Here is a 24,017-nt window from a genome sequence, read left to right as displayed (position 1 = left end):
ATTTGTAGAAGTTGTTTTCAGATAAGTGTTTTGTTCTTTATATTTACTGTTAAATAATTTACATTTTATTTGTAATCATCACATAGATTTGTTAGAAGGTTTTTCCAGGGCACTGATGAATTTTTTTCAGTCACCTTCTCCAGTTATATAGGTGACCGATATATTTTTTGAGCATTCATTTTTTTCCCTTCTTTATTTTTGATGCATACGTTTTGATTGATTAGTCATTAAAAAAGTTTTTTAGATTTAGGGTTCCTAGTGATTTTATTATTTATTAAAATAACTGGGTTACATTTTCTTTAAATTTTTATATTTTTCCTGTTATAATTTTTAGAGACAACACTCAGAAAAACCATAGCGCACCCCATCCATATTGCATTAAGCAGGTGATAGAAAACCAGATATTGATATCACTGGCACCATTGCACAAAGTCCAATGAGTTTTCTCAACCAGATAGCACCATCTTATGATGCATACAACAGGAAACATATGTGAAGCAATCAACACCTCATCGACACCTCACAGAAAGTGCTTTCCGAGCTGCTGAATTGTGGACCTTCAGTGACAACTTGGCACCACCTAGGAACTTCAACACTAGAGCCATCTACAAGAGACAATGGGGCTCATTTTCAAAGAACTATGCAAAGTAGCTTAGTAACCTATGGTATGTGGAGGCATATTTTCAAAGCACTTAGACTTACAAAGTACCATAGGTTACTATATAACTTTGTAAGTCTAAGGTGCTTTCAAAATTAGTCCGAATGGCTTGTGAAGAGACATGAACTTTGTGGAGTGTTGTCCACCCCCAAAGGTTCAGAGATTATTTATGTTATCTGTCTCTCAGCTCTTGTAACATGATAAAGAAGAAATCACCTGGACATCAGAGAGTCTGAAAAATGAAGAAGTTCTGTGGACAATAAAGATCCAACTCTGCAAAAATGGACTTTGCATGTTATCATGTTTAATTATTCATAGAGTTAAAACAGTAGTTTCTACAGATACCAGGCAACTAGTGTTCTGCCCCCATTTTACATGTGCAGATAAGGTTATTTATATTCTAATCCAGTTGAACTGTGAACTACCAGTTTGGTATATTTCCTGTAAGTTGTAATTCTGTTCTCATTGGTTCTCCCTGGGCATGCGATCCCTGCTGTCACTGTCTAGTTGGTCCTCTTATTAGCCCTGCTACTTGCTGGGTATCTGATCCCCTTCCTATTCATAAGCTTTCATGAAAGAAGAAAGGCTGAAGGCACCCTGGGCTCCTGTAAGCAGCTTCAACTGTTCTCTCTTCCCCTCAGCAGAGTACCTTCTTTTCACCTGCATTGCCAACTCCCCACCATCGTTCCAGCAATCTACTGTAGCAGTGGTAGCAGTTGACCCAGTACTCAGGGCCCAATGTACAAAGGCAGCTGTAAAATATGGCTGCCTCTGTAAAATTTAGCGATTCACAAACTGCGAGTGATGCACAAATGGGATCACATGTAAATGAGCTGCATGGATTCCACTTGTGCATCGGTCGCTGTTTGCGAGTCTGAGCTGCAAATGCATGCACTGGGTGGGCCCAGTGGCGTACCAAGGGGGGGGGGGGGGGGCGGTGGGGGCAGTCTGCCCCAGGTGCACGCTGTAGGGAGGGTGCAGCGCACCTGTCTGCTATGTTCATTCTGTGCTCCCTCTGCCCCAGAACAGGAAGTAACCTGTTCCGGGGCAGAGGGAGCATGGAAATGAATGAAGCAGACAGGCGCGCGGCACCCTCAACCCCCAGCGGTGTGCACCGGGGGAGGGGGTCGCATCGGCGATCCACCCCGGGTGTCAGCCCCCCTAGGAACGCCACTGGGTGGGCCTAAACACCATATAAGGAGTTTTTTCTTTATATAGTGCTTAGCCCCATCCAGAACATCCCAGAATGCACTGGGCAGGGCCTGGGTGCTGCCATTTTGTTCCAGGCAGGCCCGAGACAGGAGGGAGGGGCTGTTGGCTCCTTTCTTCACCTTGTAAAGGTACAGGGAGGGATGCAGGGGGATCAGGACTGGGACTGGGGGGAGAAGGGGTTCAGTTCACTGGACCACCAGGGAAAATTAAAAAAAAAAAAAAGAGGGAGGGCGCAGTGGGGGGGGTGGGGTCAGGGTCCACTGGACTGCCAGGAAATTAAAAAAAAAAGATTCATGGGGGCTTCTCATGGTTCATGGGACCACCAGGGGTGAGGGCTCGGCTGGGGGGGGGGGGGGGTGCCAGGAGGTGAGAAATAGGAATCACAAGCAGGCAGTCTTTGCAGCTCCCTGCTTGTGCTTTCCTCCTTTTCAACAGCTCCAGAGCAGCCATAAAATTTGCTCATTAAATTATGGCTGCTCTGGAGCTGTGCATCCCCTGGAATACACATTAGAATACTAATGAGCTCATTTGAATAGTTCAGACCTGCTAAGTCAGTGGGAGACTCCCGCATTTGTGGGTCATCTCCCGCACTCCCGCTGGGGAGCTGGGATCTCCCACTGAACAGCTCCATTTCCAGGGACAGCAGGAATTGATGTTTTACAAGGCATTTCCTGCTGTCACTGGAAAGGAGGCTGTGCCGGGGTGCAGCCGTGGGCGGTTTCTGGCAGAGCTGTGGGTGATTCTGGGCGGAGCTATGGGTGGGCTGGCAGAGCTATGGGCAGGCCCTAAATCTCCCGCTCAGGAGGCTGACCCCCTTGGTAGCTCTGGAATACTAATGAGCTCATTGTAATACATTTGCATGGGGTTCTTTGTGGTTGCTAACGGCACATGTTAGAGCCACAGAAACCCCATTTGTACATTACTAGCTACATAATCATTTACTTTAGAATGGCTAGAACCAGTCTAAAACAAACATTGATAGAATGGTAAACTTTGTGCATCTGGCCCTCCTTTCCCCCTCCTCCTCAGCCAGCAGCATCCAGTAAGTGGCCTGTTATTCATTTTCCTGTTGCAATAAAACTGTTGGAATTTTAGACAAAGTGTCCTCATTTGGAGATTGGTACAGGGTTTAGCTGATTGATTATCAATGCATGGGTACAGCGAAATCAGTATATAACTATTGGAGTAGTTTGGAGAGCTCTGTTGCATCTGCATTTCAAAATAAATTCCTGAAGCTAATAGCTGTCAAATTCAAATTAGAAGGCATAAGATATTAATTTCAATCTGGTTCCCAGGCTGCTAATGAATTCATGAATGGGCCTATGAAGCCTAGATCTGTGGTATAATTAAGGTATAAATGTTACCAAAAGCTGAGACATCCTTATAGATCTCTCCTTCAGACTGCCCATCAGCGCAATGGTAGTTCTTTCCTGATTCTTCCACTAATGTTTGCCTTAAATTTTAATTTTGATTTAATAGAAGCAATGATTCTTAAACTGTTGGTGGTATTTATAGCATCCATCATAAGAACATAAGAATAGCCATTCCGGGTCAGACCAATGGTCCATCTAGCCCAGTATTCTGCTTCAACCTGGTAGAAACCCAAATAGTAGCAAGATTCCATGCTACTAATCCAAGGGCAAACAGTGGCTTCCCCCATGTCCATCTCAATTGCAAACTGTGGACTTTTCCTCCAGGAACTTGTCCAACTCTTTTTAAAACCCAGATATGCTAACCACTGTTACCACATCCTCTGGCAACATTCCAGAGCTTAACTATTCTTTCTTTGAGTGAAAAAATATTTCCTTCTGTTTGTTTTAAAAGTATTTCCATGTAAATTCACTGTGTGTTCTCTGGTCTTTGTACTTTTGAAAGAGTAAAAAAAAAATCAATTCACTTTTACCCATACTACACCTCTCAGGATTTGTAGACCTCAATCATATCCCCCCTCAGCCATCTCTTTTCCAAGCTGAAGGGCCCTAACTTCTTTAGCCATTCCCTCATATGAGAGGAGTTCCATCCCCTTTATCATTTTGGTCGCTCTTCTTTGAACGCTTGCTATGTGCTTCTTATATAGATTGCTTCTACGGCTAGTGGTGTAGCATGGAGGGCCAGAGTCAGGGACCAATGTTTGCATTTAGTCCCCCTCCCTCCTGCAGCCACCCAATCCCAGCTGATAGCAGGAGTGTGCAGCTGGAGGCATGGAGGGCTCAGCATGTCTTTAGCTATTCTTTCTGCCCATGTGACGCCTGCCCATGTGACTCATAGCTTAGATCAGGTGTTTGACCTGCATGGTACTGTATATTTCTACAGCGCACCTTCTGGTTCAAAGAACTTTGAATGATGCAGAAGAGGCACTGGTAGCAGGAAGAGCAAGTTGGACCAGTGTCTGATCATCATGCCAGTAATTCTACTCTCCTGCTGTCAGCTGGGATCAGGTTGAAGGTGCAAGAAGGAAACGGGGGACAGGAGAGGGAGACTGGGGTGACAGATGGTGCCTATGAGCAGAGGGCAGAGTAATTGCTAGATACTTGAAGGAACCTGGAATCAGACCCATAGAACCTCCATTGAACACACTTTTTATCCTCACTCATCACAACCTTTATCCTCCCATGAATGATCCTGTAAATCAAAAATGGGCCTTATACATGATTAACTAGAGCACAACTTCCTTTCACTGCCAGGCACAAGTATTTCAAAACCTTGCCAAAAGTGCACTCAGAGCTTTTAGCAACACCTACCATACCATAACAGTACTGTCAGAACTATACCTATGGAAAAGCAGCACAGCAAATATACCAAGCCCTAGAGTCCTAGTACACCTACTTGGAAAACAGAACAGGTCAGACGGCTCTAGATTTCTACATAGAAATTAAACACTAGTGGGATATGGGACCTCAGTCACACACACAGAATATGGACAGACCTTCACAAATTTTGGAGTAATCTGACAAACATTCAGATAAAAACTAAACCAGAAATTCCAAGAAGCCAGACTGTGCATGCAGTGCAACACCATAGAAGGGGAAACAAATACATTTCTTCTCATACTGAGCAACTACGGTAACACTAGAGATGCACATTTGCCAAACTGACATACTCCAATTAATAAATTAAAAATAAAATGCTTTTTTTTTCTGATCTGGCTATTCACTGGTACAGCTTTGTTTCTTTAAATCTTTGATTATTGTATTTGGGTCGGGAAGGAATTTTGGATGGTGGCTCATGCGTTTTTCAGTAATAGCACAAGGTGAGTTATCCATTCAGGTACAGTAGGCATTTTCTTGTTCCCAGAGTGTATACAATCTGAGTTTGTACCTGAGACAATGGAAGGTTATAAGGGCAAATTTATAGCTGTGCACCAGCTCTTAGGCACCACATGCACACATAAATGACAATTTGTTACTTATGTACACACTTGCCCTAAATGCTAATTTATAAGGATGCACCTAAGTGGCATTGAGCACAGCTGTGGGGGGGGGGGGGGGGGGGGGGGGGGGGATACACGTGGGCGAACGCTAGGGCGGCACATGGGTGTATCTCCCATTGACACACACACCTTATGGAATATTATAAGCTGCACGGATAGCTTGCCACATATGCATGTGCCCATGTTCACCAGCCACTGACCTGCTGTAAGTAGGTGCACATTTTGGTGCACCAGTGCCAATTTGCATTAGCATTTTAATAATGGAATCTGGGCACCCAGATACCATTATAAAATTGGCACAAACCACACTGCATCGGGGTGCCCAAATGTGGGCACTAATATATAGACTTACCACCTACATGACTTGTCCAGATTTGCGTTACAAGACGTATGAGGAGAGACTTGCGGACCTGAACATGTATACCCTGGAGGAAAGGAGAAACAGGGGTGATATGATACAGACGTTCAAATATCTGAAAGGTATTAATCCGCATACGAACCTTTTCTGGAGATGGGAGGACAGTAGAACGAGAGGGCATGATATGAGAGTGAAGGGGGGCAGACTCAAGAAAAATGTCAGGAAGTATTTTTTCACAGAGAGAGTGGTAGATACTCGAATGCCCTCCCACGGGAGGTGGTGGAGATGAAAACGGTAGCAGAATTCAAGCATGCGTGGGATAAATATAAGTAATCCTGTGCAGAAGGAATGGATCCTCAGAAACTTAGCCGAGATTGGGAGGCGGGGCTGGTGTTTGGGTAGTGGGGCTAGTTCTGGGCAAGACTTCTACGGTCTGTGTCCTGAAAATGGGGCTAGTTCTGGGCAAGACTTCTGTGGTCTGTGCCCTGAAAATGGCAGATGCAAATCAAGGTAAGGTATACACAAGAAGTAGCACATATGAGTTTATCTTGTTGGGCAGACTAGATGGACCGTGCAGGTCTTTTTCTGCCGTCATCTACTATGTTACTATGTTACAAGGAGGGACAGTAGAATTTGAACTCTGGCTTGCTTAGCTCAGTCCACTGCACTAATCGTTAGACTACAAAACTTTGCAATAAATATAAAATGTAAAACATAGGGGTCCTTTTATTAAGATGCGCTGAAAAATGACCTGCAGTAGTATAGGCATGTGTTTTGGGTGCGCACAGATCATTTTTCAGCGCACCTGCAAAAATTGCCTTTTTAAAAGTTTTGCTGAAAATGGACGTGCAGCAAAATGAAAATTGCTGTATGTCCATTTTGGGTTTGAGACCTTACCGCCAGCCATTGACCTATTGGTAAAGTCTCACGCGGTAACTGGGTGGTAATGACCTACAAGAGTCAAATGCCACTTGGCACACATCTGATATGCACGTCCGAAAATAAAAATTATTTTTCAGACGTGTGCATTGGACACTCGCCAAAAATGAAATTACTGCAAGAGCCACACTGTAGCAGGGCGGTAACTCCATTTTGGCGCATGTTGGGTACACGTAGACGCTTATGTGGCTTAGTAAAAGGGCCCCATAATAAAGAAATATATTTGCTAACAGGTTCAGCTAGTAAGAAAAGGTGAGGGAAGAAGTCTGGTTGCTAATCAATTGCCTATCCTTCTGAATGGCAGCTTCCAAACTGTAGAAGATCAGAATTATTAGTATAAGTCAATGGCAGTTAGGTGGGTGGGGTGGGGAGAGGAGAGAGAGAGAGCGTGTGTGTGTGTGTGTGTAAAAAAACAAACTGTAGGCTGACATATCCACTAATGTGAAAAAGGTTTTGCCCCTTCATGATTTCCTCTATTATTGCATATATATCACACTGAATTTTAATGTCGACCACATAAGAGAAGTTCTGATACTCAGTTTCAGAACATTGTAATTCCAAATACCTTCATCTTGGCCCAACAACAAAAATTTAGTTTTTTGCTTATTAAGCTTCAGATAGTGGCTATGAATCGAAGATTCCAATATATTAATAAAATCCCTAATCTGCAAGGCCTAACCTCAGCTGAGTAGGTTATTGGTAATAATATAGTTATGTCATCAGCGCAACTAAAGATTTTATAGCCTACAGAAGTTATGGCTTCTCCCTAATGAGAACATAATAGATTGAACAACAATTGGTGGAAGTGGGGAACCCCACTTTCTGCCACCTATTCTTCTGACATAGAGGCATATTTTCAAAGCACTTAGCCTTCCAAGTTCCATAGGATTCTATGGAACTTTGGAAGGCTAAGTGCTTTGAAAATATGCCTCATAGTTTCCTTAAATGGCTCTCACTGTGGCTCTGTGGAGTCCCAGAACTTTAGAAATGGTTTTGTAACCCTTTCCAAACTGATATATTTCAACAACTTTATTTCTCATCTCTTCTTGTAGAAACTTTTGTGTGACTACTTCATTCTCATGGTATGAGAAACTAAGGGGGCAGTTACTTTTTACATGGAGGAAATGCCTGGCCCTGGGGTGTGTGTGTTGGGGTGGGGGGGAAGAAGAGAAAAGAAAGTGACATAGGGAAGGACAATGACACAGAGAAGAGCATGGAGGTAACATAGGTACAGGGAAATAGAGGGGAGGGAAAAAGCCACTGAGGAGAGAAGATGGACAAAGCAAGATAATGACACAGAGGGGAGATGTTGAATATGGGGAAGGAGAGAACAGGAACACTAAGAGGGAAGCTACTGAACATAGGGGGAGGAAGAGGACAGGGAAACATTCTGGACAGGATGGATAGGGACACAGGAGGAAGAGGGATAGTGGACATGGAGAGAGAAGAAATGTCAAATGGATAGGAGACCCTGAAAGGAGCAAAAAAACATAGAACAGCAAAGAACATAGAAAAGGAAAAAAAGAAGACAAAGTAAATGGATAAATAAAATGCTCAGACCACAAAAGCAGAAAAAAGTATTCTGAATTTATTAATTGGCACATGTCAGCTTTGGGAAATATGCATCTCTGATATCTTGCATTTCAGTTTCTAGTTTTGCTGTACATATAGAGTCTGATTTCTTAAGGTTTCTAGTTGCATTTTTTACCTTTATATCTCTATTACTGATCTGTGGTCCCTTGTTTCATATTTGTTGAGGTGTCTGGGTTTGCACGTGACTAAGGTGCAGTATTCTGCTAACAAACAGTTTCTGTATAGAGTTCTGTAGTAGCCCCATTGGTTTTGTTTCAGTGTTTTGGGTGGGCCTGAGCCCAAAGTGGGTAGGCGCAAGAACCCTGTGCCCCACAGGCAATCCAGTGCTTATCAACCCCCATTCCTCCCTGGCTAGGGTTGCCAACTTGCCGGTTTTCAGCTGGCCAGGATGGTATTTCAATGGCCAGCCCAGCTGCTGGCAGACCCTCAAAACCACATAGAAAAGCCATTTTTTTTCTCTGCAATAGCAAGGCACTTTGGCAGCTCCCACTCTCCCTTCCTCTCTCAGTGCAACATCTCTCCCATTGTCTTTGTCTGCCCTCCCCCTCCCCAGGTCCATCCAATGTCTCTCCCTATTCCCACCCTCAGTGATTTAAGCAAGAAGCTTCTGCCTGCATTTGGGGCCTTCTCTCAACCGCATCCCCTCCTGCTCGGAAACAAGAAGCTGATCATAGGAGGCGGCTGAGAGAAGGCCCCGAATGCAGGCAGAAGCCGCTTGCTTTAATCACTACAGCTGTCGCTTGTCAGGAAAGACGTTTCAGGACCTGGGAGGTGCAGGGGAAGAGGGAAAGATGGTGGAAGAACCTGCGTGGGGGGGGGGGGGGGGGGGAAGAAGACAGAGGCAGCAGGAGACATGCTGTCTAGAACAGGTGATAAAGGGAGAGGGACTCAAGAGCTACTGAACTCATCCAGGGGGGAGAGACGGAGGAGAGATGCTGGATCTGCTAGGTAAGTGGGGGGGGGAGAGGAAGAAAATGTCAAATCAGGTGGGAAGGACTCAAGAAATGATTAACTCATCAAGAAGAGGGAGCGATGCTGGATCCATTGGGGAAAGGCAAGGGGGGGGGGGGGAGAGATGCTGAATATGTCAGGTGGGGGCTGGGAGGGAGACTGAAATGTTGGATCTGCCCAGGAAGGGGAGAGAGAAACCAGACTGAGGGAGGAGGAGAGATGCTAGAGCTGGGGAACAGGAGGGGATGGAGAGAGAAAGACCAGTTTGGGGGGTGGAGAGGGGGAGAGATACAGAACCCAGGGAGGGAGGGAGAGATGTAGCAGACCATGAGGAGGGGGGCAGGGCAGAGAGAGATGCTGGACCCAGGATGGATTGTGTAGGAGGAAGGGTGGATTGTGTAGGAGGAAGGGAAGAGAGAGATGGGAAGGACAGGGACACATAAAAGAGGTGCTGGGCATGGAAGTAGTATAGGGAGAGGGACATAGAAGGGCAGTACTGGAAAAGGGAGGACAGGGACTCTGAGAGGGCAACTACTGAACATGGGGGAAGATAGGGACACAGAGGGCAGATTCGGGGGGGGGGGGGGGAAGAGTGAATAGGAATAGAGGCATAGAGAAAAGATGCTGGACAGGACGGATAAGGGACACAGAGGGGAGATGGATGGTGGACATGGAGAGAAAAACAGGAGACCCTCCAAAGATAGGAAAAGAGAAATGCAGAAAAGAGACACTGGGACAGTTGTTTCTAGAGGGGTGGGGGGAAGGCTGTGACAATAGGTACAGCAAGAAACTTGGGTGGGGCATGGTTAGGGCAAAGGAGGAGCATGAAGCGGGGCAGGTGTTAGGTCTTTCTCTGTCAAAAAGTTGGCAACCCTAAATCCAACATCTCTCAACCTCCCTGCAAGCGATGAGGCGTCTCAACCCCACTCCCGTGTACCTTTTAAATACTTTATTCTTCACAAGCAACAACTCATACATGCTGCTGTGCTGGCCCCCTGAGTCTTTCCTCTGACTTCAGCTTCCTGCTTCTGCAGAGGTAGGACCATGCCAGAAGGAAGGCTCTCAGGGGCAGATAATCAAAAGCCCCGCACTGTTCCAAACAGCGCTCTAAAAATAGCACTGGAACAGCATGGGGCTTTACCGCATGCTGAGGGTGGGAACTACCATTGGGCTGCTGTGGTAGCCCAGTGGTACTTTCTTTTTAGCGAGAGGTAAGCCCGTGTTGGGCTTACTGCCACTTTGTAAAAGGGGCCCTTAACCTTCCGTTGCCTTGGGATGACCAGGGGTGGCGCTGCAACCTCACCTCACCTAGGGGCCCTTTTATTAAGCTGCAGTATAAAGTGGCCTTTGTACACCTTATGTGGGGTTTTCCCAAATGCGGAGGCCATTTTTATCACAGCAGTAAAATGGCCGATTTTCCCTATTAATGAATAGCCATGCGCACACAGCCATTAAAAAATATTAGCGTGTGAGTAGTTACCAACACCTATTTTGTAGGCAGTACGGACTCACATGCTAATCCTGCGCTAATCAGTTAGCACACCGTAATGTAGCTGTGCTAACCGATGGTCGCAGAAATGCCCACTCTCCACTCCCCAGACACGCCTGTTCCACGATAAAATAAAAATATTTTTTAGTGCGCGGTTTGCATATACAGATCAAGAAATTACTGCAGAATGCCTGAGCGCTTCCCATAGTAAGCACACACTAATGCTTAATGCAGCTTAGTGAAAAGACTCCTTAGGGCCTGTCATGGAAACCGTCACACTTGTGGTGGCCCCCCATAAGTCATTCATGGCTTGGTGTATGTACACAGGGGAAAGATAGTCTAATGAAAGCAACATTAACAAAAGCCAAAAGATTAGGCAGTCATAGAAATGACAGTGAAAGCACAAAGTCCAGATTCTGTTTGCCGCATCATTTTACATAAGGGAGACTTGTAGCACTCCAATTTCAATAGGTGAGCAAAGATGTCTCTCTTTGTGGTGCATTATTGCTGTAAAGATTAAACTATTTTTGTTGTACTTAAGTGCTTTAATATCTGAGGACAGACTTTGTAAGTTCAGTCCATAAAGAATTGTGTGTTGAATGTTAAGCTATTTTTCTACATTAAAATTTATTTTTGTAATTTTTTTCCTGGAAAATGATGCCCCAATATAAAATGTAGCTATAAATACTTTATCACTTGAGATAGATATTGTGTTTCTGTTGTGAAGCACAGTATTTAATATACAAAATGTACTTATCTTTTTATAAAGAAGTGTAAACTTGGTTCACAGACTTCTATGCATATTGATTGGGAAATTACAAAAACAGATTATCACTTTAACAATCAAAATGCATGCTTCCAAGAAGAAATATTACTGTGAATAAAACTGAGAAAACAGCTATCCTTAAGTAGCAATGAAAAGGGTCAAATTATGCACTACATTTAAGCTATACAAATATATCTTTTTAAAATATCTGTAAATACTGACTTACACTTATTCTGGTTCCATGCAATCAAATGGCAAATGATTTAGATGGCTTTTCAAGTTTTCCCTACTCTTTTGTACATAGATATTCTCTGAAGTAGGCCCATCATGATTTCAACAGTCCTATTTTGATTTAGGTCTTGAGAGGCTTTCTAACAGAGAACTGTAAGATCCAACATCAGTCTTCAGTGTTAACAAATTTATAGGAAATCTAGTTTTCAGAAATTGGACTGAAGAAGAAACAAAATGAACTACATCTGTTCTTGATGACAATTACTCTACCAGCTATGTAAATGGAACCTGGTGTATTCAGCCCAAGATATTTTGACCTCAGCTGTAGCTATCTAAATAAAGCTGTTGTTTTGAGTTGAATGCATTATATACTGAGAAAATAAATTGGACAAATGTTTCCTCACCATGTTAGATATTTATTCCACATATATGGGACTAAATTCTGTAAAAACGCACACTAAGTGCTATTCTATAAACAGCACTCCAAGTTGGGCACTGTTTATAGAATAGCGCTTAGTGCCGCGATTTGCGCCCAAATTTGGGTGTGAGGATTTATACCAACAGAACTCTGGTGTAAATCCCCCGAATTCTATAACACTGCACTCAAATCCTAGAAATGCCCCTGAACCGCCTATGCCCCTCCCATGGCTACACCCCTTTTTTAGATCCACCCAGATATATTTATGTGCACATCTTTATAGAACAGCACATGTAAATTCCAATTATTGCCAATAATTGTTAGCACCAAATTATCAGGGCTATTTGGCTCATCAAGCAATTAAATTGTATGCACAATTTGGGTACACACCTCAATTTGCATGTGCAATTTTGAGTGCTATATAAACCATTAGGGTGATGGCATATATCTCAATTACATAAATTCATATATAGTTTAAAGATGCACACATTTGAAGAATACCTTATTTTTGTCCCTGGTTGTCATCATGCTCCACGTATCTTCAACAAAGTCCAGATATGAGAAATAAGAACATCACTTCAAGACATTACATAAATGGCACAGGCTGTCAAGCTTTGAGAAATTAATTTATGACTGCTAAAGTAAAAAGATGTATAACGCCCATGTCAGTGTTTAGGATTCACATGTTAGGAATTTATATATCCTGAAGTCCTAACCGGGCAAAATACTTGATACTTGAAAAGCATTCACTTAAAAATTAATATAGGAAGACAGATGTTTTCCTATAGAAAAATTAGAGAACAAAATGCAAAATAAAGATGCTATTTGGTGGTTATCATTTATTCTTATGTACAATAGTTTACCAACTTTGAGTTGTCACTACTTTTTCTTAAAGCTAAAACCCAGCAATCCTACCTAAATAAGGGCCTCTTTTACAAAGTCACACTACTGATTCTCAGTGTGGCAAATGAGAGGAATCCCATTCAATTCCTACAGGCTTCCTCTCATTTGCCACATGGGAATCACTATCGCGGCTTTGTAAAAGAAGTCCTTAGGCTCCCTGCATGTACTGCAGATTAAAATTAATTGATACTTTTATGCCTACATTGTGGGAAGATCAATAATATTAACAACCTGACCTAAAGTTGTTTGTCCTGTGCATATAAATCTTTTAACAGGCAACATTTTCAGGATAGTATTTAACTTTGCTAATGTCACTACATCTGAGTTCAGCTAAAACATTTGCCAGGGACCTAAAATATAGAATGGCCATGTTGTTAATTTGTTTACATAATCATCAAGGTAAGATGTGCATAAGACATGTTATAGATAGGTAAAGAATACTGTTAGATGCATTTTTTTAAGCAGAGACCATCTTTACAAATAAAAAATAAGATAAAATAGTTCAACTCTCATAAACAACAAACCCAAATCTCAAATAGTAGAAGGTAGATGAAGGTATCTTGTTGATTCAATGAAGCAGTTGTTTGCGTGGATAATATGCAGCCTTCCTTCTTCTGCGGAGCTGCAACTGAAGTTGAAGCTTATTTGTAAAGAAGATCTGCTTCCAGCCTATATCTTGTGCCAGCATTCTCATTTCAGGGGTGACAGTATCACACAAACTTTCCACAATGTGCTCCCACAGTTTGTCAGAGCTGCATACCTGTCAATTATGAAAGAGTGAGATCGCTCCCACAAACCTAATCTCAATCTTAGTTACCTGTTATATTTTCATTAGTGATATATATTTCATAACTGGTTGAAATTCAAAATGATTTAACTGGCCACTGAACGGTTAAGTTGCTTGTTCGGGGCTATCTGCTAATTTTCAGCAGCACTTAACTGGTTATCACTGCTGAAAATTAGCGGTTAGTGCCTAAGTGAAAATCTTCTACTTTGGAGGTGTTCTGGGGGTGGAGTCAGCAGTTGGACAGTTAAGTGCCAGTATTCAGCTCCTAACAAACCAGGATAATCACACAAATGGAATTGCATAAATCATAGTCCTATCTTTATGCACTAACTCATAGTTGCTTAAGTTCTGAATATTGACTTTACGAGCTATGCGCCAGCCAGCTCCACATAAATGGGATATTCAATGCTGATACCCGGACATGGCCCAGCATTGAATATCCGGGAAGAACACTGGCGGTGGACAGCAAAAAATTCAACGTCTGAATATCTACCCCTAAATAAATAACATCCAGCTTAATGTTATTACTATTATTAAAAAATATTTATATCTTGCCTATCTCAGAAATTCTAAGCAAGTTACAGAAATGCATGTATAATATTAAGTTTATTAATATAACTTAAAAACAAAATTAATAGCTATGGTATAACACTTATATCTCTAAAAATAAAGTAATCTAGATGTGAGCAATTAAAAATAATATATTTTGACAAAAACAGTAACACAGGTATAATAACTTTTTAACTAACAAGTACTGTGGAGTTTAGCTCCCTCTGCTGGTGTTTTGAATACTTTAATTCCTAGACAGATACTTTTGAATTCAACTTTCAATTCTGCATAAAGTAATGTGGTTGCCATGTTAGTCTGTTTTAATGGTTAATAAATAGATATTAAAAAAAATAAGATGAAAACTTTTTTATTGGACCAATGTAAGGGGGTGGAGAGTTGTATCCTCCCAGGGGGTCTGGGTATGTTGAGCAAACTGAATGGACTATACAGATGTTTATCCGTCATCATTTACTAAGTTATGTTACTATGACAGTAGGAAAATATTGTCACTTATCTCTCCATTGCCTCAGGCACAAAATTAGAGGGAAATATACCTAATGCACTTGAATGTAACTCACCTTGAGCTACTACTTAAAAAAGTGTGAGCTAAATCTAAATACATACATAGATACATAAATAAGTGAAGCATTCCAATGACAGTCTCAAGGGAAAAGATAGGAGTGGGAAGGAGATAGGAAGAACAAAGAAAGAGATGGATGGATGATAACAAGGTGACAGAACAGTAGAATTTATGGTTTTACAATGTGAACAGAAACCCAGATATATGTAAAGTTCTTTCTTGTTGGTGTCAATTTTCTCATCTTAACTTGGAAGGTCTTTCTGAAACACTTATTCACTCCATAAAGATCACTGGAAAAAGATACAGTACTCAAAATCTAGGATAACAAAAACTATTTATCTATACGTGTTTTTGGAGGACAGCAGAAAAATCAGCAACAGAAGTAGGTAACTTCATCCAAAGGTGTGGGTATGGATCCCAGAAACTGCTTGAAAGCTTTTACAGACAAGCATATGTAATTCCTGTTAAGCAGCTGTCACTTGAGACTCCTTCAGTCCTACAATATAGCTGAATATAACAATTCCATAAGTAGAAGAATAGGGCTTATTATCCTGCTGTCCTTAGTGAACATCCATTAAAGCAACCAACTTTCTCCCTGATATTGAGCCTGCAGTGGTCAGCCTGCACTGGCACTTGCATAACTAAGCATTCTTATGTCTCTTATGACCCCATACAGCTTCAATTTTTTCTTGAAGGTAGAGGAGTAAAAGAGCTGTGATAGATGAGGGTTTCTCTTTATTTAAGTTCGGTCATATATTATTATAGGGGGGCATTCACTTTGTATCTTATTTAGTGGTTTCTTTTGAAATTACTATTCCTTCTAAAATGTGAATTGTGATCTCTCCCCTAAATGTAGTCTGACAGATTATTTCAGGTTATTATTTTATTACTTACTGATTGGTGGTGGTTATAACATTTTTTTTACTGATTGTCTGTATCTTCATTCAAATTTCTTTTCATGTTTATTGAAATTAATAAAATTTAAAAAATACATAAATAAAAGATAGGACTATCATGTGGGCACCAGACATATTCAGTGTACAGCTGCAAGCTCTTCACCGCATTCACCCACAGACTGCCCTGGCACTAGCTACATACTGCAACGGCAATCAGAGCTTCTCCTTCCTGCTTAAACCCCATTGAATATCTACCCCTCTATTTTCTCTGAGGAAAAGCGAAGATACTTACCTGTAGCAGGTATTCTCCGAGGACAGCAGGCTGATTGTTCTCACATGTGGGTCGACGTCCGCGTCGGCCCAGGAATCGGCATTTTGCAAGCAAAATATAAAAAAAGGTTTTGCCAGAGTCTTCTGGTGCGTGTGCAGAGCACTGATTTCCCGCCCATCGCGTGAGCGCATTCCCTCCGTTAAAGCAAAAAGCATAAAAAGAAGCAAATAACTCCAAAGGGGAGGTGGACGGGTTTGTGAGAACAATCAGCCTACTGTCCTCGGAGAATACCTGCTACAGGTAAGTATCTTCGCTTTCTCCGAGGACAAGCAGGCTGCTTGTTCTCACATGTGGGGTATCCCTAGCAACCAGGCTCACTCAAAACAATGAATATTGGTCAATTAGGTCTCGCAACGGCAAAAGACATAACATAGATTGACCTGAAACCATAAACAACTAACTGGGAGAGCAGCCTGGAACAGAACAAAATTGGGTCTAGGGGGGTGGAGTTGGATTCTAAAACCCGAACAGATTCTGCAGCACTGGATGCCCAAACCGACTATCGCGTTGGGTATCCTGCTGAAGGCAGTAGTGAGATGTGAATGTGTGGACTGATGACCACATTGCAGCCTTGCAAATCTCTTCAATGGAGGTTGACTTTAAGTGAGCCACTGACACAGCCATGGCTCTAACATTATGAGCCGTGACATGGCCCTCTTAGAGTCAGCCCAGCTTGGGCATAAGTGAAGGAAATGCAATCTGCTAGCTAATTGAAGATTGTGCGTTTTCCGATGGCGACTCCCCTCCTGTTGTGATCGAAAGAAACAAACAACTGGGCAGACTGTCTGAAGGGCTTTGTTCGATCCACGTAAAAGGCCAATGCTTTCTTGCAGTCCAAGGTATGCAAACTGCTTTCGCCAGGGCGGGTATGAGGACGGAGAAAGAATGTTGGCAAGACAATTGACTGATTCAAATGGAACTCAGACACCACCTTTGGAAGGAACTTAGGGTGCATGCGGAGGACTACTCTGTTGTGATGAAATTTGATATAAGGTGCATGTACTACCAAGGCCTGAAGCTCACTGACCCTACGAGCTGAAGTAACAGCCACCATGACCTTCCAGGTCAAGTACTTCAGATGGCAGGAATTAAGTGGCTCAAAAGGAGCTTTCATCAGCTGTGAGAGAACGATGTTGAGATCCCATGACACTGGTGGAGGTTTGATAGGGGGCTTTGACAAAAGCAAACCTCTCATGAAGCGAACAACTAAAGGCTGTCCAGAGATAGGCTTAGCCTGTACACGGCGATGAAAAGTACTAATCGCACTAAGGTGAACTCTTACGGAATTGGTCTTGAGACCAGACTCTGACAAGTGTAGAAGGTAATTAAGCAGGGTCTGTGTAGGACAAGAAAGAGGATCTAGGGCCTTGCTGTCACACCAGACAGCAAACCTCCTCCATTTGAAAGAGTAACACCTCTTCATGGAATCTCTTCTAGAAGCAAGACTCGGGTGACACCCTCTGAAAGACCCAAGGAGGCAAATTCTAAGCTCTCAACATCCAGGCCTTGAGAGCCAGAGACTGGAGGTTGGGATGTAGAATCGACCCATTGTTCTGAGTGATGAGGGTTAGAAAACACTCCAACCTCCACGGTTTTTCGGAGGACAACTCCAGAAGAAGCGGGAACCAAATCTGACGTGGCCAGAAGGGTGGAATCAGGATCATGGTTCCGCAGTCTTGCTTGAGTTTCAGCAAAGTCTTCCCTACTAGAGGTATGGGAGGATACGCATACGGAAGGCCTGTCCCCCAATGTAGGAGAAAGGCATCTGATGCTAGTCTGTCATGGGCCTGAAGCCTGGAACAGAGCTGAGGGAACTTGTGATTGATCTGAGTGGCAAAAAGATCCACCGAGGGGGCACCCCATGCTTTGAAGATCTTACGGACTATGCCCATGTTCAGTGACCACTTGTGAGATTGCATTATCCTGCTCAACCTGTCAGCCAGACTGTTGTTTATGCCAGCCAGATAAGTGGCTTGGAGAAACATGCTGTGACGGCAAGCCCAAAGCCACATCTGGACGGTCTCCTGACACAGAGGGCGAGATCCGGTGCCCCCCTGCTTGTTGGTGTGAAACATGGCAACCTGATTGTTTGTCTGAATTAAGATTACTCGGTTGGAAAGCCAATCTCTGAAAGCCTTTAGAGCGTTCCAGATCGCTTGCAATTCCAGGAGGTTGATCTGCTTTTTCCTGAAAGGACCAAGCTCCTTGAGTGTGAAGCCCATCTACATGAGCCCTCCACCCCAGGAGGGATGCATCCATCATCAGCACTTTTTGTGGCTGAGGAATTTGGAATGGGAATGCCAAAGTCAAATTGGATCGAATCATCCACCACTGAAGGGAATTCCGAAAGTCGGTGGACAGTTGGATCACATCCTCTAGATTCTCTGCAGCTTGACACCACTGGGAAGCTAGGGTCCATTGAGCTGGTCTCATGTGTAGACGTGCCATGGGAGTTACATGAACTGTGGAGGCCATGTGACCCAAGAGTCTCAACATCTGCCAAGCCGTGATCTGTTGAGACGCACGCACTATGGACACTAGGGACAGGAGGTTGTCTGCCCTTGCCTCGAGAAGATAAGCACGAGCTGTCTTTGTGTTCAACAGAGCTCCAATGAATTCAAATTTCTGAACTGGGGTGACATGGGACTTGGAATAATTTATCACGAACCCAAGTAGCTCTAGCACCTGAATAGTCATTCGCATGGACTGTAGAGCACCTGCCTCCGAGGTGCTCTTCACCAGCCAATTGTCGAGATAAGGGAACACATGCACTCCAAGTCTGAGTAGTGATGCTGCGACTACCGCCAGGCACTTTGTGAACACTCTGGGCGCAACGCCAGACCAAAGGGCAGTACACGGTACTGATAGTGCTTTGTTCCCAGCCGAAATCAAAGATACGTCCTGTGAGCTGAAAGTATCGAAATGTGTGTGTAAGCATCCTTTAAGTCCAGAAAGCATAGCCAATCATTTTCCTGAATCATGGGAAGAAGGGTGCTTAGGGAAACCATCCTGAACTTTTCTCAAATAAGAAATTTGTTCAGGGCCCTTAGGTCCAGGATAGTACGCATCCCCCATTTTCTTTTGCACAAGGAAGTACCTGGAATAGAATCCCAGCCCCTCTTCCCCTGGTGGAACGGGTTCGACCGTTTGGGCCTGTAGAAGGGCGGAGAGTTCCTCTGCAAGTACCTGCTTGTGCTGGGAGCTGTAGGACTCAGCTCCCAGTGGGCAATTTGGAGGCTTGAATTCCAGATTGAGGGTGCATCCTAACCGGACAATTTGAAGAACCCACCGGCCGGAGGTTATAAGACGCCACTGCCAGGATTGCTGGACATACTTAGATTAATATTAAACCAGCTTCTGACTTCTGATAACCCCCCCCCTCCCTCAGGAATCACTAAGGATAGCAAATGGACCAAATGTTGCCCAGCTGGCTGATAGCCCTGTTGTTTCTCAATTACTCCTGATTAGCATACCTATCTCCTCTCTGGGCATCTGGGAGCAGTGCTCTCAGTGAGAACAAAAGAAAGCCAGAACTAGGGACTTCAAAGAGGAGAACCTGTGAAAATGGTCACCTTCCTGACTTCAGAAAGCAAACTGGAGTTGGTAAAGGAAAGAGCTGAAATCAAAGGCTGGGAAGAAAATAGTTTTAAAAAATGTCAGAATATGTCAGCAGTTGTTGTCTAGGGATGGTCCCAGGTCCAGTTCACAGAGGCAGTGGGTTTGTAGAGGCAGTCGGGTCCAGTTCACAGAGGCAGTGGGTTCCCAAAGAATACACAATCCACACGGGTTTGGATATATATAGAAAATATATTGTATGTACATATATAGGCTCATAACACTTGGTACAGGGAAATAGTACAATGCTGTATCTGTGTGTGTGTTTAGATGGGAATCAATGAGAGAAAGGTAAGAAGGGGGAGGTGCAGAGAAAGAGAAAGAGAGAGGGGTGCCTAAGAAAGCAGAGCCATGTGCTCTGGGAGAGGAAGCTTTGGGGTAGAACTGGGGAAGAAAGGGGGGCCAGAGCTGGGGCTCTGGTGGCTGGAGATGGGTGTGGGCAGAGAGAAAGACAGAGAAAGAAGTGACCTGAGCAGAGCCCTGTGCTTCTGCTTTATACCTCAGGAACAGAAAGAGATCAAAAAACCTAGTTCTGGAGCCTGTCAGCCTCTCACCTCTACTCCTATTTTTTGTATTTTTGCTACACAAGTAGGGTTTTTTTTCTCTTTCTTTTTGATTTTGGATCAAATATCACCTCTAGTATCTTCACAGAATCCTTACGTGGGAGGAAAGTGCCATGTATGCAAGGAGGAGAATATGCAATTGAGGAAGAAAGTGAAGGAGATAATAGTATCCGATTTTACTGTATTAAGCCTTAATTCATTTTCAGATAGCCATTCATCTATCTTATTCAGGTCAGTAGAGGTAACAACCATAGATGAGAGAGAGTGCAGGTCTAGAAGGGAAAGAATCTGAATACGAAAAAGGCAAAAACAGGGGTTGAATGAATAGGAAGGGATGAACAAAATACTGAATAGAATGGATATAGATCCTTGAGGAACACCAGAGGCAAGGGGTCAGGGCATGGAGGATGTCCTAGACCAGGTGACCAAGAAAGATGTATTAGTGAGATAAGATTTTTTTTATTTTGAAAATAATATGTACAATTCAGTGTAGTACAAGAAAATTAAATTTATCATAATAGTGATAACAAAGGAAGATATTATCTCTCCAACTTTGTAAGTCTAAGTACTTTGAAAATACACCTCCTGGTATCCTAGTGTTCACTCCTCTTTCAAATGCATCTAATTTTGTACATTGGAAATGCATTCATATTTCTGCTGCTAAGCAAATAATAAAGTTAAAGTTAAGCAGAATTGGATCCTGCAGCAAAAGTGGATCCAATCTCAGCCAGTCACATAATTTTGACAGGAAGCTCACCTCACCTCAACTACTCAGGCAGTGGTTTGACAATGATGGAGTGGCAGTTTATTCATATACAGTGAGTAGAAGATGCCTAGAATGTGGACTGAGAGGATATAAGCAGCTATGGTTGTTGAGGCAGAGGCACAGAGGAAGTATGAGTCGAGTGAGCAAAGAACTCAAAATATACTTGCGAGATGTGGTAAACAGTACCTGTCTGTTTCGAAAGCACTTTCTGCTTCTTTGGAGACCAGGTTTGAGCATATGTAAGTGATTTCCAGGTGAAAAATACAAGTCAGAGTATTTTAGTGTATCTGTCAAACATCTGTTGAACATCATGGCTTGGGGCTGTATGAAAGTAAGTAGTATTGGGATGTCCACAAAGCATCAATGACATGGTAAATGCTGAAGTGCATGACTCAGGGGCGGACTGACTATTTGGGCCCGCCGTTCTCCCCATTCCCACACACTACCCTTCTGCTGCAGCCACCACGGCTGCTGCTGATGTTACAGCAGCGGCGGCAAAAACAGAAATAAAGATAGTGGAGCTGTACTGTTCCTCCTGTTCGCGGCTGCCTGAGATTCTGGATGGAAGTGAGGAGAGAGAAAGGTCAGATACTGGATGGAAAGGGGAAAGAGAGAGAGAGGGAGCAGGTGCTGGATGGAAAGGGGGAGAGAGAGAGAGGGATAGATGCTGGTGAGAGTTAAGAAGAGATCGAGGAAAGAAGAAACAAGAGACTGGGACCAACACAAACGGCCAGACAACAAAGGTAGGAAAAATAAATTTTATTTTTAGTTTAGTATAAAGTAGTGTGGTAGCTGTGTTAAAAAAGAAAATGGAAATAAGATATCTTTATTGGAATAATTTTAATACATTGTTGACTAATATTTGGAGACTCAACCCTCCTTTCTTATGTCAGAACAGAATACCTTAACAGCAGTATACTGTCCTGACCTGAGGAAAGAGGTTTTGGCCTCTGAAAGCTAACTGGAAAATATATTAGATCCAATAAATTGGTATTATCACATTTTCAATTTTTTGTTTTATTTGTATTTGTTAACTTATAGTATAGTAATTGAAATATGTCAGTTTTTGAAATTTGCATCTGCAGGCAGGGGAGTAGCAGCAGTGCAGCGGGCAGGAAAGAACCGGGATGATGAGAGCATTGGTTGTGGCGGTAGGGGGGCATCGGACAGTGGCCAGGCGGGGGGCCCAGACCACTCTCAGTGCCCGGGGGTCCAGACCACCTTCAGTCCACCCCTGGCATGAGTCCATCAGCACAGAAACTTGTTTCCAGATGACTACGTATTCCAGGGCGACAATGCCCCATGTCATCAAGTAAAAGCAGGAAGAAATCAAAGAAGATCTCTACCCTCAATTGACCAACCCAGTTACCAGGCTTGAATCCATTCAAGAACTTGTGGCATGAAACAGCACTAGAACTATCCAAGTGGCATCCTGAATCAAAGAGAACTGACAGGGGTACTTACACAGTTTCACATAAGTAACATACATTTATGACTGAAACAGCATTACTGAATCCTTCTGCAGGAAGCAGCAAATAATAATACTAAATAAGAACACATTAAAAAAATGGAAATGGAATTGCCAGCTACACTGACATTCCACATTGCAAACAACCTATTCCAGACTTTTGCATACCACTGTATATGTAATTCTCAACTAATTATTTATGTATTAAGACTGATTTGGCACAATGTCTCGTAATCCGCTTTGAGTATCAAGCTGTAGGCGGAATATAGATAGAGAATTAAATTAAGTTAAACTAAATTTCAACTAGCCCACATCATGAGGAAGCAGCACAAATTAGAAACATCTTCAGAAAATCGAAGTCAGGACCCAAATAGAACCTAACACAATTTACAGCTTTATAATGAACTAAATAAACCTTTTATCCATTATAACCCAACTAGCCGTTGAGCCCGTAAAAACGGGCTAGTATAGGACGGGGGGAGGGGGGAGTTGAAAGGCCCCCCCTGCCGCCGAGCTCGCTGCTGCCCCTCCGAGGTCACCGCTACGCCCCCCCCCCCCCGGAGTCGCCGCCACCCCTCCACCCAGGCCGGGCCCTCGCTTCGCTATTGAAACAGCGCGGGAACGCAGCACACAGCTCAGATGAGCTGCCGTCCTTCTTCTCTGCCTGTGTGACACAGGCAGGGAAGGAAGGCCGACGATAGCTCAGCTGAGCTGTGTGCTCCGTTCCCGCGCTGTTTCTATAGCGGAGCGAATGCCCGGCCCGGGTGGAGAGTGGGTGGCGACGGCGACCTTGGGGGGGGGGGAAGCGGTAGCGACGGCGGTTTCGTCCCTCCCCTTGCGCAGTAGAGACCCTCTCTATCCCGCCCCCGTCATCACGTATTGACGCGGGGGCAGGACAGAGAGGGTCTTTACTGCGCATTTGCGAGTGAGTTCGGTCACTCCCCGTTTATATGTTTGATAGAAACCTCTCCAGTTTCTGAGAACACCTATCAATCTAAGGAATACATATTTTGGGAATAAAACATTTGCAGGCATATCTAATAAAATAAGTAGCACCTAGTGCCTAAACCCTAGGCTTTAAACCCTAGACTTTAAAGCTAAAAAAGCTTTTCATCTGAGACAATGTTCCCTCTAAGCTGACAAGTGGAGGAGTGGCCTAGTGGTTAGGGTGGTGGACTTTGGTCCTGGGGAACTGAAGAACTGAGTTCGATTCCCGGCACAGGCAGCTCCTTGTGACTCTGGGCAAGTCACTTAATCCTCCATTGCCCATCGCATTGAGCCTGCCATGAGTGGGAAAGCGCGGGGTACAAATGTAACAAAAAAAAAAAAAAGAACAAAATTTTTTTCTTTGGGAACAAAGGACTGAGTTGACATGAGCAAAGATTTTCTGTTACATTACCTTGTGAGCACTTTTTACAGATACACACACATGAACACTCACAGAGAGGTTGGAAAGAATTCCATGAGCCATGTTGTGCACGTTTTCCCTACCTGTTCAATTGTAGTTTGACTAT

The 24,017-nt window shown here is 43.4% G+C and overlaps 2 protein-coding genes across 2 annotated transcripts in view; one reads left to right on the top strand and one right to left on the bottom strand.

Moving 5' to 3' along the window:
- SLC16A14 (solute carrier family 16 member 14) overlaps positions 1-1,488 on the top strand; it is a 78,231-nt gene extending 76,743 nt beyond the window's left edge. The window contains exon 6 of the transcript XR_003943623.1: positions 335-1,488. The gene's annotated coding sequence lies outside the window, so the exon portion shown is untranslated. The remainder of the gene's footprint in view (positions 1-334) is intronic.
- An 11,919-nt stretch (positions 1,489-13,407) lies between these two features.
- FBXO36 (F-box protein 36) overlaps positions 13,408-24,017 on the bottom strand; it is an 84,321-nt gene continuing 73,711 nt past the window's right edge. Inside the window, exon 4 of the mRNA XM_030216097.1 lies at positions 13,408-13,708. Within this exon, the coding sequence (XP_030071957.1) occupies positions 13,517-13,708 (192 nt within the window). The 3' untranslated portion in view covers positions 13,408-13,516. The remainder of the gene's footprint in view (positions 13,709-24,017) is intronic.

The sequence above is a fragment of the Microcaecilia unicolor genome, chromosome 10 (assembly GCF_901765095.1).
Source record: "Microcaecilia unicolor chromosome 10, aMicUni1.1, whole genome shotgun sequence".
Classification (NCBI taxonomy): Eukaryota; Metazoa; Chordata; class Amphibia; order Gymnophiona; family Siphonopidae; genus Microcaecilia; species Microcaecilia unicolor.
This window is presented reverse-complemented; position numbering and strand designations above follow the sequence as displayed.